Source organism: Lepidothrix coronata, unplaced genomic scaffold (genome assembly GCF_001604755.1).
Source record: "Lepidothrix coronata isolate B3197 unplaced genomic scaffold, Lepidothrix_coronata-1.0 Scaffold154, whole genome shotgun sequence".
NCBI lineage: Eukaryota > Metazoa > Chordata > Aves > Passeriformes > Pipridae > Lepidothrix > Lepidothrix coronata.
Window position 1 is genome coordinate 1114389 of NW_016690334.1, and position 24836 is coordinate 1139224.

The 24836-nt window shown below is 44.4% G+C and overlaps 1 protein-coding gene across 4 annotated transcripts in view; it reads right to left on the bottom strand.

Annotated features, from left to right (window-relative positions):
• Positions 1 to 16394: 16394 nt before the first annotated feature.
• Positions 16395 to 24836, bottom strand: part of MYL10 (myosin light chain 10) — an 89047-nt gene continuing 80605 nt past the window's right edge. For 3 of the 4 annotated variants that reach the window (XM_017828890.1, XM_017828889.1, XM_017828887.1), the window contains 3 exons: positions 22673 to 22751; positions 17699 to 17747; positions 16682 to 16924 (listed from right to left, as the gene is read on the bottom strand). In XM_017828890.1, coding sequence (XP_017684379.1) covers positions 16826 to 16924; positions 17699 to 17747; positions 22673 to 22751 — 227 coding nt within the window. In that variant the 3' untranslated portion in view covers positions 16682 to 16825. Of the gene's footprint in view, positions 16925 to 17698; positions 17748 to 22672; positions 22752 to 24836 lie in introns of all 4 variants that reach the window. The other variant, XM_017828888.1, reaches the window with a different exon arrangement.

The following is a 24836-nucleotide window of genomic DNA, read 5'->3' on the forward strand; positions in this document are numbered from 1 at the left end:
AGATCCAATATCATACATGGACACACACGAATGGATGACGACCCTGTACAGCACAAAAGGAGCTATTCCAGCCACACCTCACGGCCCACACGAGAGACCCTCCTCCAGCAAGGCGCTGCTGACTAAACAGAGACACTCAAACACCAGAGATCCAGAGAGAGGCCCAGTCTGGCTCAGTGGCTCCTGATGTGCTGTTGACCCAGAGTTAAACTAATTAGCCCGTTTCCTTTTAAAGTGTTCTCAAATGCCACTTGGCCTTGTCACTCCACACCGCAGAACTCTGAAGCAGCCTAATTACACTGGCAAATGTTTGATTGAAAATTACACTCCGATGGCGTTGGACTGCAAGAGGTTACCTCCCTCTTGATACAAAAGGCCTGATTCAGGACTCTGAGGCAGCTCCCCTTTAAAGCCCATATAATTCTGCAAGTCCAGGAAGCACGGTAATAGAGAAAAAATAAACTTATTTTTGGCACACAGGCCAGATTCATTTTGCTAGCAGTGCCCCTCTGATGCTGGTGCAGCCCAAATGTGGCTGATGAGTCTGTTAGAGCCCTGACTAGCTCAGATGTGGGCAGGAGGAGGCAAACACCACCTTATTCTCCACTGGCAGCAGCCCAGGGGCACAGCTCAGCAAGAATTTTAAGTAGCTAAAATGCTAAACATCGAAGTGAGATTCTGTCCCAAAACTTCCTGTGGGTTACATTTGCACCTCAGTTTCTCTACCTGTAAAATAATAATTACCCAACACACCAGTTCTTGTAGGACTTAATTAGCACTTGTCAACCTCTTAGAGCTCCTCAAGGGAAGAGGAGCTGTGCACCACAAAGTACTAATTAATGGACGAATCCTTTGGAACAAAGTATATGATTCTGTTGTTGTCAGATCTAATAGAGTCATAAAAAAACAGGGCTGGAAGGGATATCAAGAAGTAACCTAGGCTGTTCCCCTGCCCTGAGGCATGATCAAGTATATCTAAATCACTCTTGATAGATGAATACCCCTAAATCTTGGGATGCTCAAGCTGAGGATTAAAATAGATAAAGATGGACTCATATTACACGTGTGTTGTGCTCTCGGGCTCTGCTGAGCACAGCCAGACACTCCCTCACGTGTGCTCAGGGGGCCTCTCGAGTGCTCTCTGCATTGCCCTGTAGGGGCTTTGCTGCACCCCCAGTGAATGCTCAGAGCTTCCCAGCTCCTGGTGGCTGCAGCCCGGGCAGGAAAAAGCCCCATTGCAGCACACGAGCCCCAAATCTCAAACTCGGAATTCATGAGACACCCAAAATGGGGAAAACGCCTCCAAATGGGGAACGGAGCAGAGAGGAGATAAAGGATGTGCTCGCGGCTGTGAGGAGCTTCAGCAGGAACCAGCAAATCAGTGCAGCTCACCCAACCTCACTCGTGCCTGAGCTGCAAGGCTTCTGCCCCATAATACCCTCAGATCATTTTTGTTATGGCTTTCCCACTTTCCTCCCCCCTTCCCAGCCCCAAGAGTCCATCCAAAGTACCATTTGGCCTAACGTGTCAAACGTATCATTCAGATGTGGCTACTGAAGCATTGCACAGCCCCAAGTTTAAAATTGCCCTTTTTTTTTTTTTTTTTAGCTACACAAAGATTTTTAGAGGGTTTTGTTAAATGCTTTAATTGTAAAAATGTGTCAGCTCAAGCCGTCTCTCCAAGAGATATATGCAAAGTACAGTAGGAGATACCTTTTATTTAATTAACGTCATACAGGAAGGCTTTTGAAACTTATACTTTCTTCATCAGGCTGGTGGATAAAAGCTAAGCCAGGCAATTGATACAGTGCTGCAGCAGTTTATTAAATTAACCAATTAAAGTGAGGCAATACACAATATACAGAGGCCAAGGCAAACAATAGAAGGTGGAACACACTCCTGGGGCTCGAGTCGTGTCAGCATTTCCATTATGAAGCTGCTTCAGAGTTATTGTGGGAGGTGTGCAATAAAAAAAAAAAGAAAATCGCTTAAACCACTGAATTCAGTCATTCTGAGGGATTCCCAAACATGCCCAGGCGGATGGAGGAGCAAGGCTCAAACCAGTTTTTCACTAATTTTGTCACTCAAATTAGAAAGTAGGTGTGGCCTGGGGAAACAGGTTGGCACGTTCCACGGGAAACAAAGGGAGGCTGGTTCTGCAGTGCCCTGCTCTGGGTGGTGTGAAAATATGACCATAATGAACGTGATTAATCAAGGGCAGCACGTCTGCACGTTTGTGTGGGCTGAGACACAGAGCTTACTCAGGAGCAGAGCTCTCTGTGGTGAGGATCCTGTGCAGCGTCCTGCCCTCCATCCCTGCGGCCCCACACGAGCTGGGAACCATCACAAATCCCAAATACGGCAAAGATGTACCTGACTTAGAGATTTGTCATCCCTTCCGTGCTAAACAAGAACCAAAGTGAACACTTTGCACAGTGGGGAGAACCAAATGTGAGCTGAGCTGCCCCAGAATTTTGGGTGTTCTGCATCGGGTTCGAATCCCAGTTTTGAAGGTGGCTCCTTCCCTGTCCAAACAGTGCAGACCCTTTAGGAAACAGAGATCCAGTGGTTTCATGTTACATTTCGCAGCACATGAAAACCTTTTCATGAGGTGCAAAACTTTTCACACAAGGGGGGGGGGGAAAGGAGGAAAAAAAAGGAAAAATATGGAAACACTGACACCACATTTACTGTAACAGCCTGATCAGCAGCAACTATAATTCTCCTTCAAAAGGTCACACCCACAATGCTTTCTTTGGCCTGTGTACCTTGTGTATTGCCTTGGTTTAACTGGTTAATTTAATAAGCTGCAGAAATATTTAGGTGCCTGGCTCAAGGAGTTGGACACTATTTAAAACCAGGTAGTCTGGTTTGTGACCAAGTTGTTCTTGGGATGGCACATCCGTGGCTCAGTACAGCCCCCCAGCTCAGCTCCCAGAGTAGCCCCACAGCTCTGGATAGGGAAGCAGACTGACAAATGAAGGATAAACTGAATTAGCTGAGCCCACTTAGAGTTCCAGCTCTGCCACAGGGTTTAAAAGAGGGTATGAAGCACCAGGAAAGCACAGGGATGTTTTAGAAGAGACAGGATGCCATGGCAGACAAGGTCCAGCCTGGAACCCAGGAGACCCACTGCTATTCCTGCCTTTGCCAGTGACCTCCCACAAGACTCCGAAGAAGCAGCTCCACTCCATGTGGTTTTTTCCATCCCCTGTTGCTCTTTTTTTTGCTTTGATTATGAAGTTTTCCATGTGGTTGCATCATCCTATTTGCACAAAATATGTATTTGCATAACATCTCACACATCAAGGCCCTGATCACAGCTGGGGCTTCTAGACATGAGAGTTATAAAGAAGCATATTAGCAAATTCAGTGTTTCAATGCCCACTGTGGGGTATTTTGTAACCAACACTGAAGAATCTACTGTATTGTTTTGCCAAACAACACAGGACAGAGGAAGGTCCTATGTGGGGCACGTTGGCTGATCCTATTCCTTGCAGGCAGGACTTGAGGGGCATCTTGGAGATGGAAAAGGGGTGGATTATTTTGTGGGGTAACAGGAAAAACCTGGAACAGCTGCATAGCTCTGACAACCTGACCAAGACATTTTTCTACCCTGAGCTCCAGTTTCACCAGCTCTTCTCACAGGATGTGCCTTCAACCCCAAATTCATTGGTTCAACCTCATGAGGACACACAGTTCAGTCCTTATCTAATCAAAGACTAGGATTGAAAAATTACCTTCTGGAACATTCACAGAATTAATATTATTTCTGCCCAGCGTGTCTCCCTTTATACTCATCTTCAAAATGGTGAAGAGCAAAAGGAGAGAGAGGAGAAAAGAAATTAAGTAGTGACCAATCTTCCACACCCCGTGTTTGCAGCTACCAACTGTCTAACCAGAAAGCTGCAAAAAAAGGCATCTGAGCCAGCAACAGCATCAGCAGGAGCTGAGCTGGAGCCTCAGGTTCTGGCAGCAGCAATGGCAGTGCCCCAGGAACAACACTCAGAAGGAGTAAGGCCAGTGGCAGCAGCCCCTCGGGCTGTCACACAGCTGGAACCCCCCTCTCTCTCACTGGGGAAGCTGCAAGATTCCTAGGAGCACCCAGAAGTCTGGCCTTGCAGCCTGGAGGAGGCAGAAAAAAGAGCTGTAACCTTTATCCTCCTTCCAAGGCACCCCAGATCTCCTAAAAATAAGCAGAAGAACAAGACCAGCAGCACTCGCTCCTGTTTCCTGAAGAAACAGCCTTTCCAAAGCTTGAATTTGGGACGTTTGTTTTGTGAACTTAACAGCAAATTGGACTTGAATGAGGTGATTCCACAAAGAATTCCCAAGAAACAATCACGGATATGCAAGTTATCACCATCTACCTTGTAATTCCTGTGGCTCTTGAAGACTCCTGCAAACCCCCCCACGTGTACAGTGCCACGAATCCTAACAAAGTGCCAGGATTAATCCAAGGAGGGTCAGACGGGCAAGTGCAAAGCAACTTGTTCAAGAGTTCCTTAAGTCAGCGACAGAATTTGGGATTCTTAATCTCCCCGTGGTGTCCTACACCCCCAGCCCTGACTGCTTTGGCATTGTCCACCCCACAGCACACACTGCCAAACAGCACCATCCCACCGAGCCAGAGCTGGCCAGATCCCGCAGAGCTCAGTGGAAATCCCACCACAATTCCTGCAAAACCTGCAGCTGAGGTCCCTGCCAGCCAAAGCTGCCACGTTCCCTGCACGAGTGTCACAGCACAACTGCTGCAGGGACAGCACTCACAGTTTGAGAGCTGGAACACTCAGTGCTGTGCAACACACAGGGACTGCAGGAATAAACCCTCTCACACTGAACATTCCTCCTCTACCTGCTCCAGACAGAGCTGCATCTCCTCTTCCTGATCTCACTACCTGCATTTGTTTTGTTGGCTTTTCTTTTCCTCTTTTGAATCTCTTTAAATTAAAAATGCAAGTGTTTGCCCCCTTTAAAGGGGAAAACAGGCTGGAGTGAGTAAAAGCCTCCTTTCCCCTCAATTATCTACTGGACAAAGCTGGCTGTGATGTCAGATTCCTGGGGCTTTAGCACAACAGGCCTGTTTCCCTTAAGTATTTCTCTAACTAAGCAGAACTCAAAGATTTCCTTCTCCAGCAAACACCTGAGCAGAAGTGACTCACCCACCCTTGGCAGCTGGCACAGGTCCCTCAGCCCCAGTGCCAAGCCTACATACATACATATATACATATATATTTGAAATACTGAAAAGGGGAATTTTCCTTCTGCAGCTTCCAAAATATTTGTCCATCTCTATTTCACAGAACCCTAGAATATCCTGAGCTGGAAAGGACCCACAAGGATCATCCAGTCCAGCTCCTGGCCCTGCACAGGACACTCCAACAATCCCACCCTGTCCCTGAGAGCATTGTCCAAATGCTCCTGGAGCTCTGGCAGGTTTGGGGCCATGACACTGCCCTGGGGAGCCTGTTCAGTGCCCAACCACCCCCTGGGTGAAAACCTTTTCCTAATATTTTGCAGAAATAGTAGCCTTATGCTTGTTTTTATCAAGGGGGGGGGTGAGAAAAAAGTTGGGGTAAAACGTGGTAAGACCACGTGGTAAGACCAGCCTTACAGCAAAGTCATATTTTCAAGCTCATGAAACATTATAATACATCTTTCTCTAATCAAATCACTTTTTATTTTTTTTTCTGCCTGACTTCCCTCAAAAAATACCGTATATATGAGCATGGTGTGCATGAGCTTGCATCTCTAATGACTTGGGAATGAGTTGGTTGCTTTCAGCTCCATTTCAGAGCGAGACAGGAGTTTCAGAGCTGTCACTCTGCTACAAGCTTCATGAGAAAAAAAAGGCAACTGGATGGAAAAGAGAGCTCCAGGGGCTGGAAACCTGCAGCATGAGCTCAGCCAGTGTCAGGCACCACAAAATGACATTGTAAGGGCACTGATACCTGGAAAAGCCTCAGTGGAAGGTTACAGTTGACATGGGAAGCTGCAGTACACCAAGTACTACCTGAATATTTATTTTGCAGGTCATCATAACAAAAGTTAAAAAAAAAAGAAAAAGAATGGCCTTGAGGATGCAGCACTCAAAAGAGCAGATAGCACAGCTAAATACTTCAAAGGAAGCCTACAAGCAAAAGTACTACTAATTTTAGCTAAATCCTGGTCTGGATCCTCCTCTTCCACCCATGTAATCATTAATTTCAGAAGAGTGACTTCTGATATACCCTAAGGTAAGCCCCAGATCATACAAATCCACTCTTTATTGCCTGAGTAGTGCCGTTTAAAATCAATAGGATTACTCATAGTGGTAAAGTTAAGCACCTGTGAAAGTGTCTGCAAGATTGAAGGGCCTAAGGCCCGGTCTAGGCACAGCTTTTGTACTTGAAAAACTGGTTCACATAAAGGTTCGTTTTGTTTGGGGGTTTGTTTTTAAAGAAAACAACAGAATAATTAAAGCCATACCGCCGCTTTAAAATGGACACGTTTTTATTGCTATAACGGGAACTTCCAACAGCACAGCCATTCCCAGGTCCCTTGTGCTGCTCCAACTGCACTCCTGGTGCAGGGAATTGTGCCAACACTTTAACAGCAGCCACAGCTTTTGCACCTTGAGCAGCTCAACAAGGAGATGCCAGCCCACTGTCTACTCAGAGCTCTCCAGGTGATCCGTCCATGTTGGAAGAACATTTGGTCTGGAGCCTGTCAAAAAGGATGATTCTTTTTTTTTTTCCCTCCATAATTTTCTTGCTCTCTCTCCTCTGTGTTTGCACCCATAGGAAAAAAAGCAACGCCACACACACCTGAAAAACTTCTGAGCTAGACTTTCATGTGTGCAGAATTAAGGAAGGGGGAAGAGATCAAGATTGCCCCACAAGAAGACAACAACAGAAAAAAAAAAAAGGAGTGTTCATTCTATGGAAAGCACCACAAACTTCAGGAGATGCCAGGAGGAAGAGGGGGTGGAACAGTGAACTAACATGTCTGGATTGCTAAGAGGTTAAAAAAAATGTCACACTTTCAAAGAAGAAAAAGACAAAAGACATTAAGAGTAAACAGGAAATTTGGGAAATCTATTTCACTCGAAGTAGCAAACATCTGGAATAAATTGTCAAGAACTTAAGACCATCAAAGCAAAGTATTAATGAGGTTAAGAGGCAGCTAGACTGGAGGAGGAGACTGGAGGATACAGGGACAAAGGAGAGAGGTGGAGCTGAGAGAAACCCACAGGCAACAGGCTCTTGAGCCTTTGTTTCTCTCTGTCCAATACTTCCTTATCTTCTCATTGCTCCAGGGTTAAAATATCGGGAGTTTCTGCTGCTTTTTGGTTTATGGAAAGGAAACGATACTTTCCCCCCCCCAAAAAAGATTCCATACTGGTGTTTGTGACGCTACTGTTGAGCCTCCAAATGTTTAAGTTTAACACAGTTAACAAAAAAAAACTGAATACACTCTACCCTTTCCACCAAGTAGAGCTTTCTCAAGTCTGGAGTCCTCATTCCTCCCTTTCACACTTCAAATTATGAATAATTCTTACTTTTGTTACCAAATGTTGCTTCAAGAAGAAAAAACCTCATCCCTTTAATCAAAAGGATTTAGCAAACATCTCCATGGATTCAAGGGCTGTGTTTTAAAAGACTCATTTGCTTTCAAGTAATTCAAACCAGGCTAAACAACACCTTTAAAGATGACAAAAACCAGTAGGCATAAATGAATAAGGAGTCTAAGAAGGAAATACTTAGCATGACTTATCCCTTAATATCCAGATCCCTCTCTAGAAGGGATAATCAGAAAGCCATGTTGGCCCTTACTCAAAAAAGAGAACGGTCTCCCATCTCTGCCTGGACTGTTATTAACTATATTGGTCACATTCATGGTCATTAACGTCCTTTAAAAGATGATCCTGGGATTTCATTTTCCACCCCCTGTTATTGAGCAATGGAATATTCATAAAACAGTAGATGGAAACAACTCAGAAGAAAAAGAAAAGAAAAGCCTCCAAGTTCCCATCTCTGCCAGTGAAATTAAACCAAAGCGAGGATTCAACCCAAAATTGATTCGGGAGCGGCAGGATATGTGCACACACATGAAAAAACACACTGGGGGGGAGAGGGAATCATAAAACATGCGCTTGCCTGTCCTCTGCTCTAATAACCACACGCAAACCTCAGCCAAGCCTGACAGAGTGGGAGAGCTTTCAAAGATAGGGAGCTCCTGTGGCTTTCACAGCACAGGCAGCTGGGTAAAGGATGGAGCTGCACTGAAGAGCTCCACTGAACTGAAGTGTTTGTTCGACAGGAGAGAACCCACACCAGCCCTCCTTGTGGTCTAATAGCACAGGGCCCTCCTGCTGTTTGTTATCAGCCCAGCACCCACATCTGAGGAGTCAGTGCTTTATTGGGAACATCTGCTCCTGCCTTTGCCAGACGCAGCTGAAGCTCTGCTTCACCCTCAGCTGCCTCTCCAGGAGCTGTTCCCAAACCCAGATCTTCACCTTTCTGCCCAAGGGGAGCCAACAGGGCTGTCCTGGGATCACCAGGGATGCTGACTGGCACTTCCTCAGAGACCCCCGTGCTGCCACACAGCAATGGGGACTGATGTTTAACCCAAAGCTCAAGAGATATGTCTTGGTACTTGCAAGGAGCACTGAGTTAGACCAGAAGAGTTTTGACTGACTGGATGCATTCGAGTTACCCAAATTCATTGGTGAATTTAGCCACCAACTAACACAGATGTCATTAGAGGAGGGGTGTCCTCCTCGGGAACCAGCTCAGACCTAGCACATCATTTCAGGGGTCTGAAGTGTCCTCTGGTCTGTCCCACACTAGATTTACTGTAAGGAAAGCACCAAAAATCCTATTCCTCACTTCAGCCCTTCCACAAGATGCCACCAATACCCACAGCAGTTAAACCGGCCCCGGCCTTTTATTTTCCTCCCAGTTCTCACATGGAAAATCAAGAGTAGCAGGGCTTTGAGGCACTCTGCTCTATTTTTCCTCACTGTTTTTACCTTGCCATTTAAGCATAACTAGAGGGACCCATTTGGGGGGGAAAAAAAAAAAAAGGCTTTTTTCCCCCCTCAGCCAGGTACATGGCCAGGCAGCCTGGAAAGGCCCTGCCATGAGGGCACAGTGCCCAGCACCTCAGTCCCTGAGGCTTCACCCATTCCAGCAGGCACCAAACGCAGGAGATCTTTAACAGTTGTTTTTTCAGGGGCTGAGGGGTGTTCTAATGAGCTTTGTAGTGTCTGGAAAAAGGTGATAAGCTTTCTGTGTTACACGAAAAGCCAGGGGGTTACTTTATATAATGAGCCGCAGCTGACTAAACAGGGCACCGAGAGTCACTCACAGCCGAGGTAAGACGGAACAACAAACCCTCCCCGACCTTCCCCACAGAACCAGCTCCCCAGGCACAGACCCAGAGTTGTTCCGAGGCCTCAAACACCCTCATTGACATGTTAAAAACCCACCGGCTTACCTTGGCGTGCCAGGGGCTCACCTCCACCTGGGCTGTGCAGGGACAGGAGAGCCGGGGCTGTGCGGGGACTGAGCCCAGGATGTTCTCCCCATCCCTCCTCTGACGGCGGTTCCTGTGGGCAGAGGAGCCCTCCAGCATTAATTGTCCTCACCTGTGGGGCTGGAGGAGCACCCGGAGCTGCCCCAGCCCCACACAGGTGTGGGACACTCCAGCCGGGCTCCGGGGGGATTTCTCCACCGCTACAGAAGCACTGGAGCTAAAAAAGAGCTTTCAAACACGTCGCATTAAATACTTGCCCGTAGTTTCCCAAGCAGCAGCTCAAAGGCACCGCGGCATTTAACAAATGAGGATTTCAATGTAGCAAACCTGAAAACATTTCAGGCGGACTCGCGAACCTGCAGTTTGATGTAAAAGTGCACGTGAAAAGGTGACATTCACCACAGGGAGGGGGGGTCCTGACCGGAGCCCTCCCCTGGTGGCTGTAGCTTGGTGTGGGAAGGCAAAACTCTGTGGCTTTTGGTGACCAGGGACAGCCACCATGTCCCACCAGCCTGGCCGTGGCTGAGGTGCCCATCTGAGCAGCCAGGCTGGGACAGTCCCAGGGCTTTGCCCAGGCTGGCACGTATGTGTTGCACCCAGGGAACAAAACTGAACTTTTCCACCTTTTCCAGGCAAACCAGCGCAGCAGCACGTGGTGTGTCAGCATTACCTGTTTGTGCAAACCTGGCTGAACTGTAACACCAATTTAAAAAGAAATCACTGATATTTTCCTTGAGGCTTTTTGCAATTCCAGACAAAGCACTTGTACTGCTTCAGCACTGGATTCACACCAGTATTATTTTTCCAGGCATTAAATTCTGTCACAGCCTTTACACCCTCAGCCCAGTTGGGGAGGGCAACAATCCTCGCTGCAACTGGCTAATTCCTGTTCTACAAATAGCTTTCTGGCTGCTATTTAAACTGCATCCTTTTTCCATTGATAACTTAAAGGCACTGGTTTACCAGGAAATTCATGGAGATGTATCTCTTTCTGGTCTGTTAGAGGAAGCTCCCCCTCCATCCCACCCCACTCTCTCTGGTAATGAACTTTCTATTCATCACAGCTGTGGTGGTACCCACAGCTTCCAAAGCTTAAAGGCACAGGGCTGTTTGGATCTCCCTTCCTTTGTACATTAATTCTCTCACCCCCATGAAAGGGCAGCTTCTATCTTTTAATCATTATATATATAAAAAAAAAAAATTCCTGCCTGGCCCAGCATCTGAGCTCTGTGTTCCTGCTGAAGCAGCTGACCAAACACCGAGCTTGCTCGTATATTTTGCAAAAAAAAATTTATGTTCCTCAGGTCAACGGGCACATCAAGCCATCATTTAACCTGAAAGGGACAGTAACAAATGGCAGCATTTCCCCAGATAAGGACTCAAGGAGGTATTGCCGTGCTCGACCTTAAATACCTGAGTTAGCATTCCTGCTGTCTAATCAGTGGAGTTGGACAGATGCTTGCAGATGCTGAATCAGAGGAGAGATGGGCTTAAGTGCCACAAAATGCCTATTCAAGGACCTCTCTCTCCTCAGTCACTGAAGAGAAGTCCTGCAGAGACAACCCTCCTTGAATATACACTAGCTCTAAGTGAACAAAGTCAAGTCCATACACGGGAATCCCCCAGGTTACGTAACTCTAACAAAAATTCCCAGATTTGTATGTCAGAAAACTCTTATTTCAAATACCGTGCCCACGTGTGCTTCAAGGATCCACATGCTGGCTCCTTCCTATGGTTTCCAAAGTCTCGAGTTTGGAAAAGGCAGCACCAAGGTGCCAAACATTCCTTCACAAGCTGTGAATCCACGTCCTGCTTTCAGCCAGGTCATCAGAGCTGTGGGACTTGGAGTCTTTTCTGGTGCAAGCCATGGGCTTCCCTTTAGGAATCCAAGTGGATTTGCTTTTGCACAGAAACCAGCTTTGTTGGTTTTCCCCATTCCTAGTGGGAAATCCTTTCTCCTTGGATTATCATAGGATGACTTAGATGTGGCTGTCTTGGCTCACACACAACATTTTGCTGGTGACCACCTGAGTTTAAACTGAGTGAGACACTTTGTACTGTTGCCTACAGGCAGGTTAAAGACCAGTGCTCTGGAGTGCAGTTAAAAACATGTCCAACATGAATTATCACTGATAAAATCAGGAGACATTTCAAGGATGACAAGGGAGAAGGAAAAGGAGGAGGATGAGACCGTCCTAGGGTGAGATGTTCAATATTAACAATTTGGAGGACAAAACAGAGAACACACAAAATTTCTGGATGATGGACAGTCAGCTGAGGCAACTTGTGTGGAGTTGGGAGGACAGGGATAGAATTTCAAACAGCCTTAAAATTGAAGGGAAGATATAAAGTCAACGAGAAGGAATTAAAGATCAGTTACATGTTAGAAGAAAGACACCAGTAAAATTCAGAGAGTAATTGGTCAGGCTGTAGTTCCTCAGGAAAGGATCCGAGGTTCAAAGGGCAGCACAGATTGATCACATGTCAACCCACTGAAAGGCCAGTGTCACCAGGGCTGTGCTAACAGCTCTGACATGTGTAACATCACAGCACCACAGGGGTTTTGAAGTGGGAAGGCACCACAGGAGACAGTCGAGACCAAAGCTCCTGCTCAGAGCAGCATCAGCACAGCGAGTTTCCCAGGACCATATCCAGCTGGGTGTGGGATATCTCCAGCAATGGAGACTCCACAACTTCTGTGGCCACCCTGTTCTGATATTTGATCACCATCACAGTCAAAAAGGTTTAAATGGACTTTCCTGTATTTCAATCCTGTCAATGGACACCACTGGGAAGAGCATGGATTTGTTGTCCTCAGTCCATCACCCAGGTCGTTAATGAAAATGTTACATAGTTTTGGCATTGTTTTCAAATAGAAAACAGGCACTCCAGACCATCTACACCTTGTTAACATCAGTGAAAATTCAAGGTATGTCCTTAGATAACCTGTGCTGGCACATTACTAAAGTAGCAGAGGCAGAGGGAATCAGATCTGAGGAAATTTCTGGGATAGACAGAAGTTACAGGGGGATCAGAAGCAAGCAGTTATTAAGAAAGAGAGGTTTGGAATAAACTTTTACCCACATTACCTAGAAATATACATTCAGTGCTGCTGCACCACAGGGGGGATTCATTTGTTTGGTTGTTTTACAGACAACCCACCTCTGAAATAATTATTCCATTCTTGCTGGTGCTGGCCTTTTTGTGTCCAAGTTGGCATGCCATGTTTCAAAACAAAATATGCACAAATTTAAGGTAATCCTAAAGAGAGCAAGAAGAATTAGTAGAGGAGAAAAGGTCACTGAGAGGAAAAGTTGGAAAAAGAATGCTGAAAAAAGAAAACAAACCAGGCTTCCACTGTGCTCACGTCATTACAAAGAGGATGCAAAGGATGAAATTGGCTTAATTTGCAGACAGAAAGATTTAGGTTGGATGGGAGGGGGGGGAAAGCATAAATCTAAGGCTAGCTTTGGACTTGAGGCTACCTAGAAAGTTTAGACAGGTCAGACAAACATTTCTAACAACAATCCTGCCTCTAAGCAGAACAACAAGCTGGGGGAACTCATGAGAACCTTTCCCTGCCTTTTATGACAGTGTATTTCAAAGGCTGCTCTGCCCTTTCACGAGGTTTCAGGAAGGTTTACAGGATTAAACATTTAAGAGTTAATAAAACACATTATCAATTCTACACTGTTTCTTTGGTTTTTTTCCCATCCAAACAGGAATTGTTTGTGAAAGGGCTGACACTGAAGAGCAACTGTCAGAGTTCATGTGAGTTCAGTACCCATCTGATCATTTTAATGATGGTTGGTGAGAATCTGTTTTGTGGAATTAATCTCAGCTCTTTGTTCCCTTCCCTTACTTGAATCTGCACCCAAACCCCACGAGCACAGCCCTATGTCCCCAGGTGAAAATGGAGATTGAAATGAAATTGGGGTTGATACAGGTTTGTTCTAAGAATCTTTAATATTTTCATTATATTTATATGAGCATGATAAGATGTTCCTCCCTTATAGAATGGGAGTGTTAAAGCTCCAGACTCTCTTGCATGATGGTTCAAGGTGCAGAAATCCAAAGGAGCACAAGCTTGGTGGTGTAGCCCAACACAAAGGTCTCTTCAAGCAATCTGTAACAGGCACCTCAGCTGCACTGCCCTGGAAGTGCCAAATTCTGGATTTTGAACGAAGACAAAAATGCAGCAGCAGGGAAGGAGCAGAAGTACAAAAAGCCTGAAGGCAGGTAGAGTCAAGATGGAACCTGGGGCTTTGCATAGCCCAGGAACCACTTCAGAGTGCTGTGGCAGCTCTGGGTGCTTGAGAGCACTCTGGTGGTGCATCAGTGTTTGGTGGCTGCTGGAGGGCATCACAGCTGCACCCTGCTTTGGTCCCCATCAGGAACTGGAGGGAATTTGGACTGAATTTCAAGCAGAGCCTCTGGTTGAGCTTCCTCCAAAAAAAGCTACCCAGGTTTTAAGTAGGGACAATCAAGTAATTTGCTTCAAAATTGCTTTGAAACAAACCACTCATTGTGATAAAGTCTGGCTTGACCTAATCTACACTGAGGTGGTTTTATTTTCCATCCTGCCCACAGCTCCATGCCCCTGCCCCTCTGCAGGTGTTAGGGAGCAGCTGTTCCCTAAGGAACAGGGAGCCTGCAGCAGGGCACGGAAATGTGGGCACCAGGACAGTGACCTCACCAACGTCCAAACAAGGCAAACCCAAAGGTGGCAATCAGCTCCAAGAGCCCAGAAAGGAAATTCAGAGAGCAGTGAGGTTTCTTCTCAGTCAGCACCTGCTGGGTGTGCATGAGCTCTGGTGCTGGCCAGGGGGAGGGAGTGGGTGCAGCCATGGGAGGGGGAGAGTGTGGGACTGCTCAGACCAGACTCCCACCAGCCTGAGATGTCACAGAGCTGCACTGGAAGAAGTCAAGTAACAGTTACAGGTGAAAAAGGCCCCACCAAAAACTGTGCATGCTTCGATGGAAAAATGTGACCTCATCTTTCAAGAGCATTATCCTCAAAGTTTTTGCCTACCAGCTTGCATGAGGAAAAGTAAATCTCTCCAGATTAAAAGCCAGAGGTAAGCCTGTGTGCCATCTCATCTAGTCTTCAGTCTCATTCTGAAATCTTTAAACAGTGTAAAAACCACAAGCACTGTCTGACATCTGATGCCTGAGCGACTACAGCTCATATTAGTGGAACAGTCAGTACTCATTTGGCCAGGAATGTGATTGTGTGGAGCTCATACAAGGTAGCACTGGACTTTGCACACGTGTCTGTGCCATAGAGGAGCATTTTCCAGACCCACCTCTCAAGAAATTTCCACATGAAGTCTGTAAAAGAAACATCCATTTTGCAGCCCTCTCCCATCAGCAGCAGTTCTTTGCTGAGAAGAGCTGTCACTTGTGTGGGTCTGCGTAAGAGCCTAAAGCAGAAGCTCATAAATCATCTTTTCTGTTGTGCCACCCAAAATGTTCTACCTGCATGACCTCCAGCTGCTGATCTACAACCCTGTCCCACCAGCAGTGGTCATGGACCTGTGAATAAAAACACTCTGGGGAGAAAAGAGGCATTGTGTGAAACAGGGATAAGAACTGGGCTTGTGGAGGAAAGCTCAGCTCCTGAACCTTGGGGTAGAAGAAGAGGTCATGTGGACTCTTGCATGGCATGAAGTTTTCTGAGTCTGCAAAGCCCAGTCAAGCTGCACATGGTGTTGGGAGGGACAGGTCTGTTTGATTATTCATTTCTTCAAATGTTCCAGGAACATGTGGCAAGAAGTGCTAAAGCCCTCTCCACATCTCCAGCAAGATTCATGCAAGAAAAGGCTGAATTTTGCTTCTAGCTATGTCCACTGACATTTTTAAGGGAGAGAATTACAAGCAGATGCAACTGAGGATCAACTTGTTACATGAGAAAAACGTTGCTGGTGCAGGAACATGCACAGGGTCTCTGCACGTTGGGGTGAGATTTATTTTATGAACTTTCTGTCTGCTAAAAGCCTTCTCATTCCAGTTTTTCTGTGTTCCTGACGTGCACTGAATGCAGGGGTTTGCTGGAACAACAGAAAATGCAGGTAGGGATGAAGGTCACATCCCTGAGTCATGCAGATATTAAGGCTTTTTCATGGAATTTTTGTCCCTCCTGGTGAGGGCAGAATTTGACACGTTGCCCTCAAGTTCTCCTGCTGCAAAGGCTGAGATGGAAACAGAAAATAAAAACCTGTTGCTTCCTCTCAGTGTCTGTGGTGCCAGCAGCACTGATGCACAAGGAAAGCATTTTCATTAGCTGTTAAAACAGCAGAAGCTTGTTTTCCTTTGGCTGCAACGTCCTCCTGACTCCCACGCAGGAAGTGTTCATGCAATATTCCACACAAGGCAGAATATGTCCAATTCCTAGAAGTCTAAATACAAGAAACTGTAGCCCATTTTAGAAACTGGGCTGATCTTGGGTTATTGAAGGGAGAGGTAGTTTGTTTTCCTGTGTCACCCTGGGCCATGATTCCCAAATCCCTCTCTTTGGCCCTAGACTTGATGATCTTGGGTTAAACACGTGCTTCCAGTGTGTGCCTCACCTGTAAGACAAGGAGAATGGCCAAGGGGTGACAGACCAGGGGTTATTATTATTTCATGGACAACCTCTCACACACAATAGAGGAGCCTCTGAAGGGGGAAATTCATTATTCCTGGTTTCTAAGTGCACCCAGGTAAATTTTCCTATGAGGAAAATAGGCAATAATCCACTATTTCTGTTCTCTTTCACGAAAGCAAATGAGTGAAGTGGTTTGTAACACTGACCACATCACTGAGATGGAGAGGGCATATTGCATATTCACAAGAGCTTAAGATTGTTTTATTTACACTTTCATTGCTAGGGGCTGTGAAATGGAACATAATTCTATTTACCAGATATTCTTCCTGGTGCAATAAGTTAGAGGATTTCTCAATTAATACGTGAGCTTATGTATAAAAGACAAGAGGTTAAGCAACACTGCAGTGCCCAATGGACCATCTGGTGAACATTAGGTTTGTCAATAAATCAAAAAAGCACCAGTTCATCAACAAAATTCCATTTCAAACCACTGACAGGGAGAATAAAAAGGATGGGGGAAAAAACCCTCACAAAATCAGTATTTTGATATTTTATAAAAACAGGAGCATTAAATAACTTTAATCTAATTTCAATTGTTTTATTGGTTCTCTTCTGATGACCACATGGCTTCACATACTGGATGTTCAGCCCTTTGATTTGCACACAAAGGCATTATGAAATAACTTGGTGCAGCACCACAAGAGAAGCTCATCTCTGCTCTTAGTCTTTCTCCTCACCATGGGTGATAACATAACAGAGGTTCTTATAGTCAAGGTTACCAGAGACATCTGGAGGGAAAGCAGCAAACATCTGGTTGATCTGCCAAGCAAACAGGAGATAAGTGTTACAAAGGTAGGACTGTGGGACAGCAACATGTGCAGCTTTCCATTTTCAACCCAGGTCAGCTCCCTGCTGCCCTGATCCATTAACCACTGTGGAAGATTTTTCCTTAGCTTCAGTAAAATTGAAATAGGAATTCGAACACAACTAGTTAATAAAGTCCTGCTCAAATCCCAACAAGATCCCTGTTGAAAAGAGCTCTCCCAGAAATCCAGGTAAGCCCTGGTCAAAACCAGTCCAGTTTGCTGTTCTGACTGGAACAGGCTGTCCAGTCTGTTCTTGCCACAAACCAACTCCACTCAATCTCCTCTTCTGAAAATAAAGTCCTTCTGAACTCCCCCCAGCCAGCAGAATCCATGTTCAGTCTCACACAAACCACAAAGTCAGTACCTCATTTCAGAAGTCATTTCAGATTTCAAACAAAATAACTCACAGAAATGGAAACCAGATCACAGTCCCCACCCAAACTCACTTGAGCTGCAGAAAATCCCTTGCCCAGCTCACCATAGGAAAGAACAGCACGAGATAGGCCACGCTTAACTGGGATGGGAGTCCAAGGAATCTCTTTGACTTTGATTTAGCTATGGAGCTCTTCAGAAGAGAGGCTTTGAATTGTTACTAATTGCTAGAGCTGGCATCAACCTTCTCTCAGTCTGGATTTCAGCTGAATTCATGCATTTAAAGAGGGGCAAAGACTTAGTGCTGAACAGGAGCTGGAGAGAGATTTCTGTTTTGAATAAAGCAGTTCCTTACCTCTTCTTGACTGAACCGGTCTGCCTGTGTCATCAGCATTTCTTTGATGCTGTTCAAATAAAATGAAATAACCTGATTAAAGGGTGATAATGGCACATGACAATTCAGATGGCAAGATCCTTCCTGAAGTTGCATGAAAGGAAATCTGTGTGACCGCATAAATTAGAGCTGTTAATCCTTACATGATATTGTAAGAGATTTTCTGTGGGCACCCATCAGTGTCAATGCCTCGCTCTGCCAACTTATTTCGCTTTTGTGACATTTTATGGAGGTTTAAAATTGTTTAAGGTTATTACTCTAATTGAAATACAGCAATTTTGTATGCTTATCTTAACCTAAAGTGGTAGGTTTTCTCACTTGCAGTTTAAAGTTCGGATCACTTAACAAAACCAAAAGAGAGAATATTTTCTGTAAAATCCGAGGATGAAAGGAACAGAGCATGAAATGAGAAAGAGGACTTGAAAGAGAACTCCAGCAGCTATTCCAAATCATCATCTGTGAATCCCTTTATTTGCATGCAGTCATTCCCAGAGGAGGCTGTGGAACTGCATGAGACCTGTTGTATTCCGTGGTGCAGTGTCTCGAGCTGGAGTTACAGCACTGGAACAAGGAGCTTATCCCACACACAATCTGCATCCCGTGCAATTACATCCAAGAGAATAGTTTGGGGGCTGACTCTCAGCTGATTTACCTTCTGTTTTAAACCCATTGTGGGAAGGCAGTGGAGCATCTAATTTTTTTTTACCTAAGTTTATAGGTGAACAGAAAAGCCTGGAAGATGATTTCTGTTTCTAGTCTAACCCCCTTAGATAAAATGTCTTTATATCCTACCCAGTTCCTCGTGTGCTGAGGGCAGCACGTGCACCATGGGCTGCAACATCCACCACTATGAACTTGGTTACATCACACAAAACATCCCTTTCACTTGCACCAAGAATTTCCCTTTCCTGTAAAAGAATTCCCTTTTTAATCTCACAGTTTGCATTCACGCTGCAGAGGCAGAGTTGTCTCCTTTTGTTACTACCAAAGGTATTTATACATCATCAGAAGTTTTTCTGGATCAGTAAAGCAAACTCGAAAGCTGTGATAACAGCTGAGCAGTCTGTTGTACAAAAACAAAAGCTGAAGCAAATATAGAAATCTAGTTTGGTTTGTAGATTTGAAAAAAAAAAAGGCTTCTTTTTTGAAGGTTTTGTTGTGGGAGAGTGAAAGCAATAGCTCTTCTGAAAGCAGCCCTTTTTGCTTTTTAAAGGGAGTATTTATTCCTCTTTCTTAAAGGGAATATTTAAAACTATTTGTAATAGAAATCATGCCTGAGCAGGAACACTTCCAGATGAGCAAAATTCACCTACTGTGGATGCAGATGTTCAGGTAACACAGTAAATCTCCCCTTTCTGCTCCCATACACTGTGCATCTCAGGTGGGAAAAGTCACCCAGATAAAAGTGTGGTTTGGATGGCAAAGCTACAACAGCACTTCCTCAGAGCTCTGACTCATATTTTTTTCCTTCTTGTTGATTGGAAGTGCTCATTTGGAAGCTCAGAAAGGGAAAACTGGAAAAAAAAAGGTTCTGGGTAGTGAATAAGGATCTTACCCTCAAGGACAAGTGTGAAAATATCTGTGCAAGTTTTGGGAAACACTCTGAAGTCACAGACAGAGGTTAAGCTGTTGTTTATATTTTTCCTGCATTACTTCACCATTCTCTTTACTTAGCAAAGTTTCCTCATCTCTCTTTGTCTCAAATTGCTGTTTGTGTTTTAGTCCCTCGGCCGTTCAGGGTGTGACTGCGTTTTTGAAGTCGAATTCTCAACTGATCAGTGGGTGCAAGAGTAGAGGCCTCGCTCTCCTCAGCACAAATTGATTATTGGATACCTGTGCAGGGGGGCAAACAGCATTAATAAATGCAAATGGGAAGTGTGATCCAGGAAGGAGCTTGGGGAATAGAAGGAAGCACTCAGAGCAATTTTGTCAGAAGTCACAAATAAGCTTCATCACAAACAGGACTGAATTAAAAAGAGATCTGGGCACTGCCTGTCTTCCATTCACATGCTTAAAGTATTTAGGGGAAAAGATCAAATATCTAATTATAATCTTCTGATGCACAGCCCAGTAGGCTCTGGCACACTCATCAGGAGGAAGGACTGAGTAAAGGTTCTATGCACATTTTCCATTATTTATTTTATAGGGAAACAAACACTCACAATTTCCAAAGCCAGAAATTATGGACTTTTTTCTTTGTATATCTTGCTTTCTTTATAAAGGCTATTTGCTTCCCAAAAACACTCCAAAATCAAACCAAACCCAAAGTCTTCTGGGCAAAAAAGAATATCCATGTGCCTTGGGGCAGGAGTCTAAATGCTGTGTCTTGCCCTGGCTGACATCAGCTCCTTCCACAGTTACAAATACCTTGTTGCAGTCTGATATTTTCAGAACCTTTTTTGAAATTATCTGTAAAATCTCCAGGACATTTTGGTTTTCCACTGGATTTGCCCTTTCTACTGGGGTGTCTTGGAGAAAAAACAGGTGAGTTGAAAGGAGCAGAGCTCCACAGCTACGATGAGAGACGTCACTGGCTCAGCCACAGGGACCTCCAAAGGTCCTCTTTCATCTCCCTGGGTCCATTTTCCCGGTCCAAGTGGGAACAGTTTTGTTGGCATCTGCACTGGGCAGAGCTGGTGTTGGCCTGACTCACTTTGTCCCATGGAATGGCATTTGGGACTGAATCATCCAACCTTTCCAAGCACTGTGCCAGTTCACACCAGCTGAGAATGCGACCGAAAGCATTTTCTCTTTTTGACATCATGCTCTAGGAAGGGGTTTATGTGGGGGATAATGATGCAGGCAAACAAAGTCCGTCAGTGAATTTGGAAGTACGTTACAAACTCCTGGAGCTTCTGGAAAGGTTTGAAGGCTCCATCCCAGCTACCATCAGATGGACTAAGTGAGTCATTTCCAGACTAGAGGTGAAAACACGCAGAGGGAAGAGACATAAAAATCCCCAGAAGGATGTTAACTCCATGAACATAAAAAGAAGTTCTGATTAAAAGGTCAACATGGCGGGTTTTGGAGAGAAACATTCCAGGATTTTCTAAGATGGAGAAATATTATTTATTAACATTAACAGTCATATTGAAACGGCTGCGTGAGCCAACAGAAAAATTATTTCAAAACCTTCAAATGTCTAAATTTTGGAAGCATATGAATAGAAGTTAAACCTCAAAGACATTCACGGAATTGATTTAATGGTTTGTTCTGTAATGATCAACATTACCCTCGGGTCTAATAAGTAAACATTATGCTCTGTTGTGGTGATGAACTAAAACAATTGTCTAATGTTAGCAGTGCAGTGGGGGTGGGGACAAGGTTGACCTTTTCCATCAAGGAAAAATAAAAGTATTTCTCTCTCATCTTCATTTTGGAGTGGGATGCTGCATTCCTGATTTGCCCCAAACTCCAACTGGCTTCCAGCATCCAAGGAATGTAGAGCTGGACAGAGGGTGGCAAGCTGCAGATTTTGTATGCAGGATTTTGTTACAGATAGTGGTGGGAAATATAACATTTCATGGGGTTTGGAGTATCAGAAGTTTGTATTTCACGGCTGTGATTTCACTGCCCTGTGATCTGCCCTAGCTGGCAACAGGCTACATTTATTCTGGTTGTTTGATATGATATGATCCTCTGACTGTTCTTCCCAAGCTGCTTGGATAATGTTAGCCCCAAAACCATCAGGACAACTGTTAGCCCTCTGTTCCTTCTGCTTGTTTGCTACATCCGCTTGTGTTTTAATTAACTTGGAAGTTTTTAGTGAAAAAACTGTGTCCTTGCTTTTATTTTGCACGTTGCACACCATAGCACGGCTCTCACACCCACTGGGGGAGTGTCACAGAACAGCACATTGGGAAAGGAAAGAAATACTGCATGGGAATATTATATTTTCAACTGACTTCCAGGAGACATCAATAATTGCAGATAATATCGTGGAAACCTCCATGGGATTCTACTCAGAGGTTATCACAACATTTGCAGAATTAATTGAGGCAAATACAGTTTTGTAACTCATGGTTCCCTAATAAATTTCCTATACATATCATGCTTTATAAAATCTCCCTGAAATGGCTGCTGCAAAAAAGTGTAGACCCCAAATTCACCACAAAATTTAACCATATGCATAAATCTAGGTACATAAAGCATTTCTCTGGAGCCATAGGCCAGACCTCCCCACGCACTGCCCTGATTTGATATCATTTATACCATTTATCTCACTTACCTGAAGTCCTGTTCTGGCAGTGCAATGAGGGTTTACATTTGTGCAATTAGCACTTAAAGTCCTTTTACACTGCTTTGTTGGGGCAACAGGTTATGAATACAAATCAGGCCCTGCCTCCTTATTTTAAAAATAGCCATATTGACAATAATTGCCAGATTATTAATAGTATTATTAGGTTTGGCTCCCACCATCCTAGTGGAATTTTACAGCAAGTTATCGTCGACAGGCAGAAGGCTCAAATGATAAACACATAAAAAGGAAAATGTCCTGCACTAAAACCCTGTCACAGAGTTAATTAAATTGATCACTTTTTTAAGGGGGGAGTAGCTTCCCATTTGAGTCAAGCACTCTGAGAGTTAGGCACCAGACATTGGTTTTAATTTGACATATGGAGTTAATCTACAAAGAGTCATGTGTTGATTTATACCCAGACCTTCAAAAAAAGGCTATCTAATGGCCTACATGTGATTATATTTCCGTTGCCTCTTGCAGGGTCTGAAGACAATAACATCTCTTTTTGGTATACAAATACATTCATACAATAGTCCAGTCTTTTAACTCCAGCTTACAAAGCTAAATGTCCCTTTGCCTGACAGTTCCTCTGTCTCTTAAAACACCATGAAAAATACAGCTTTTAAGCAGTTCTTTAATATGGTGCAATTATTAGGATTGTTGTTATTCTTTCAAAGGATCTGAAATAAACTTACTAGTCTGCCTTTATGCGGCCTTTTCCTTCTGGGTCGAAAATCTTAAAAGCATTCAGAATGGTTTCTTCTGGGTCCGTGCCTAAAATTAATGAAACGTAATTTAGGAGCCTGGATGTATTTCTCTAGCTGCTGAACACTTGCTAAGTAATTGCATTCACTTGAAAACAGTGCAAAATGGAGAATTCTGCAGTTGTGGGTTTGAAGACAAAGGTTCCTTAAGTCGGCAGCATTTGTCATGTCAGATAAACAATAGAGGTGAATAGTTCAATGCTCAGAAGCTTAAAAATAATAACTCATATCTATTCTGTGTCTGCAGGAGAGAAAACTTCCAGGAACTGGTCTCCAATATCAGTACCCAGAGGATTAGTGGCTTTCAGAAACGAAAATATAACAAACTGTTTCCCTCACTGGCTTCCTTTAATCTTGTACAGCACGTTCCTTGTAAAAACACTTTTTGATGTTACTTGTTCTTCACTATATAGAGAAGAGGTTATTTCCCTCACTAAAGGAAATGCAGCTCATCATAAAATCCAAATGCCAATGGAAACAGGATGATCAATGTAAAATGGTGATCTGCACTTATTTCCCCCTAAACATCTCCTCATTAAGTGTAACTTATAGAAACAGGGTGGTTTGAAGCACCAGACTATGGCTCCGAGGTTTTGCTTCTGCTTTTAGTTGGGCCACAGATTTTTGATATGACTTGAATATCCCTGTCCCTCTGTTCCCAGCAATAAAATGATAGTAATGGTCTTCCTTTTCTTCCCTCTGTTTGGACTGGAAAAACTTTGTGTCAGGGACTTGCTTTCACAGAGCCTTAATCATGGCTGGGGTTTGTGACTGTGCTGTAATGCTGCAGATTCTCAGTACGCTCACAGTCTCAACCCACTCCAAAGAATACACTGTATACTCTGTTTCTGACTATTCCACAATATTTCAAAATATTATGGTATTTATATACAACACAAATCTTTGCAGCTGTAGGAAACCAAAGTTACAAGCAGGCAAACTGACCCCGTGGACAAATGAAGCTACTTGGGGAACTGAAATACCGAAAGTGATTAAAAAAGGATATAACACAAAGAATTGCAGATACAAAGTTTGGCAGAGATAGAACCCAGCCAAGGTTCCCTGCTCTAGTGGCTGCACAGCCTCCTGATGCCTTCCTAGTAGTCTTTGTTCAGGTTTCCCCAGGATTGGTGCTATCCTGGTGCATGGAACAGCAACAAACCTCGGGCTATCCGGCCTCCTCCTTGTCACGCACTGGCCGTGTGTATTTTTTTGGCCAAGCTGTAGGCAGTGCATTCAAACTGCAATGAATCTGTGATCAATACAAAGAGCATTGGTGTTTAATGAGTGTTTTGATTGTCCCACGAAGAGAAACGTCCCCCAGCTCCGAGGAGAGCTCTGCATTTTAAGTGCTCACCACTGTGGGGGGGATTTTTTTTCCCTCACTGTGTTTTACATTTTCTCCTCTGTCATATCCTTGGACTTTGGCTTTGAAGAGAAGCAATGCAGCAGGCATTCTTTATTGATTAGCTGGTAAATAAAGTGGTTTCTTTGATGTGCGGCATCTCTGTTTTCTGTACAAATTGTATTATTCTGACTCCCTGTAGAAACAGCTCCATGTGGTTGGCATTAACATAAACCGAGTTTTGTTAGCTGTTCATCTGGCATCATAATCTCAACATACAAAGCTAAAGCTCATCCTGAAAATCCCAGCTTCCCCTTTATGACAGAAATCAATTATAGCACAACAAATTTTACTTAGAAAGCACCTTTCACCAAATTCTGAGTGGTACTTAGCTAATAAAGAGTGTTGCAAAATTGCCATATCCACTTCCTCTAGCCCTTTCTCCCTTTCTAATTGCACTACAAAGGCTCTTCATCCCAATTAGTTTTGATTGGGAATGTGCAGTCTTTTGGCTGTGCTTCCTTTGCATGACAAACCCAACCAGAAGGGCATGACAAGCACAGCTGTGATTTTCCCTTCACCAAATGGAAATTAAAAAACCCCTCCTCCCGTGCAAGTAGCCAACAGGAAACCTGCAGACAAGAGGGTTACGCTTTGCCATTCACCTTCCTGTGCTGGCTCTGCTTCTAGGCCACACAATTGGCAGGGCCAGAGGCTTTGCCAGCTTCAGCAACTGTGAGGGACAAGAGG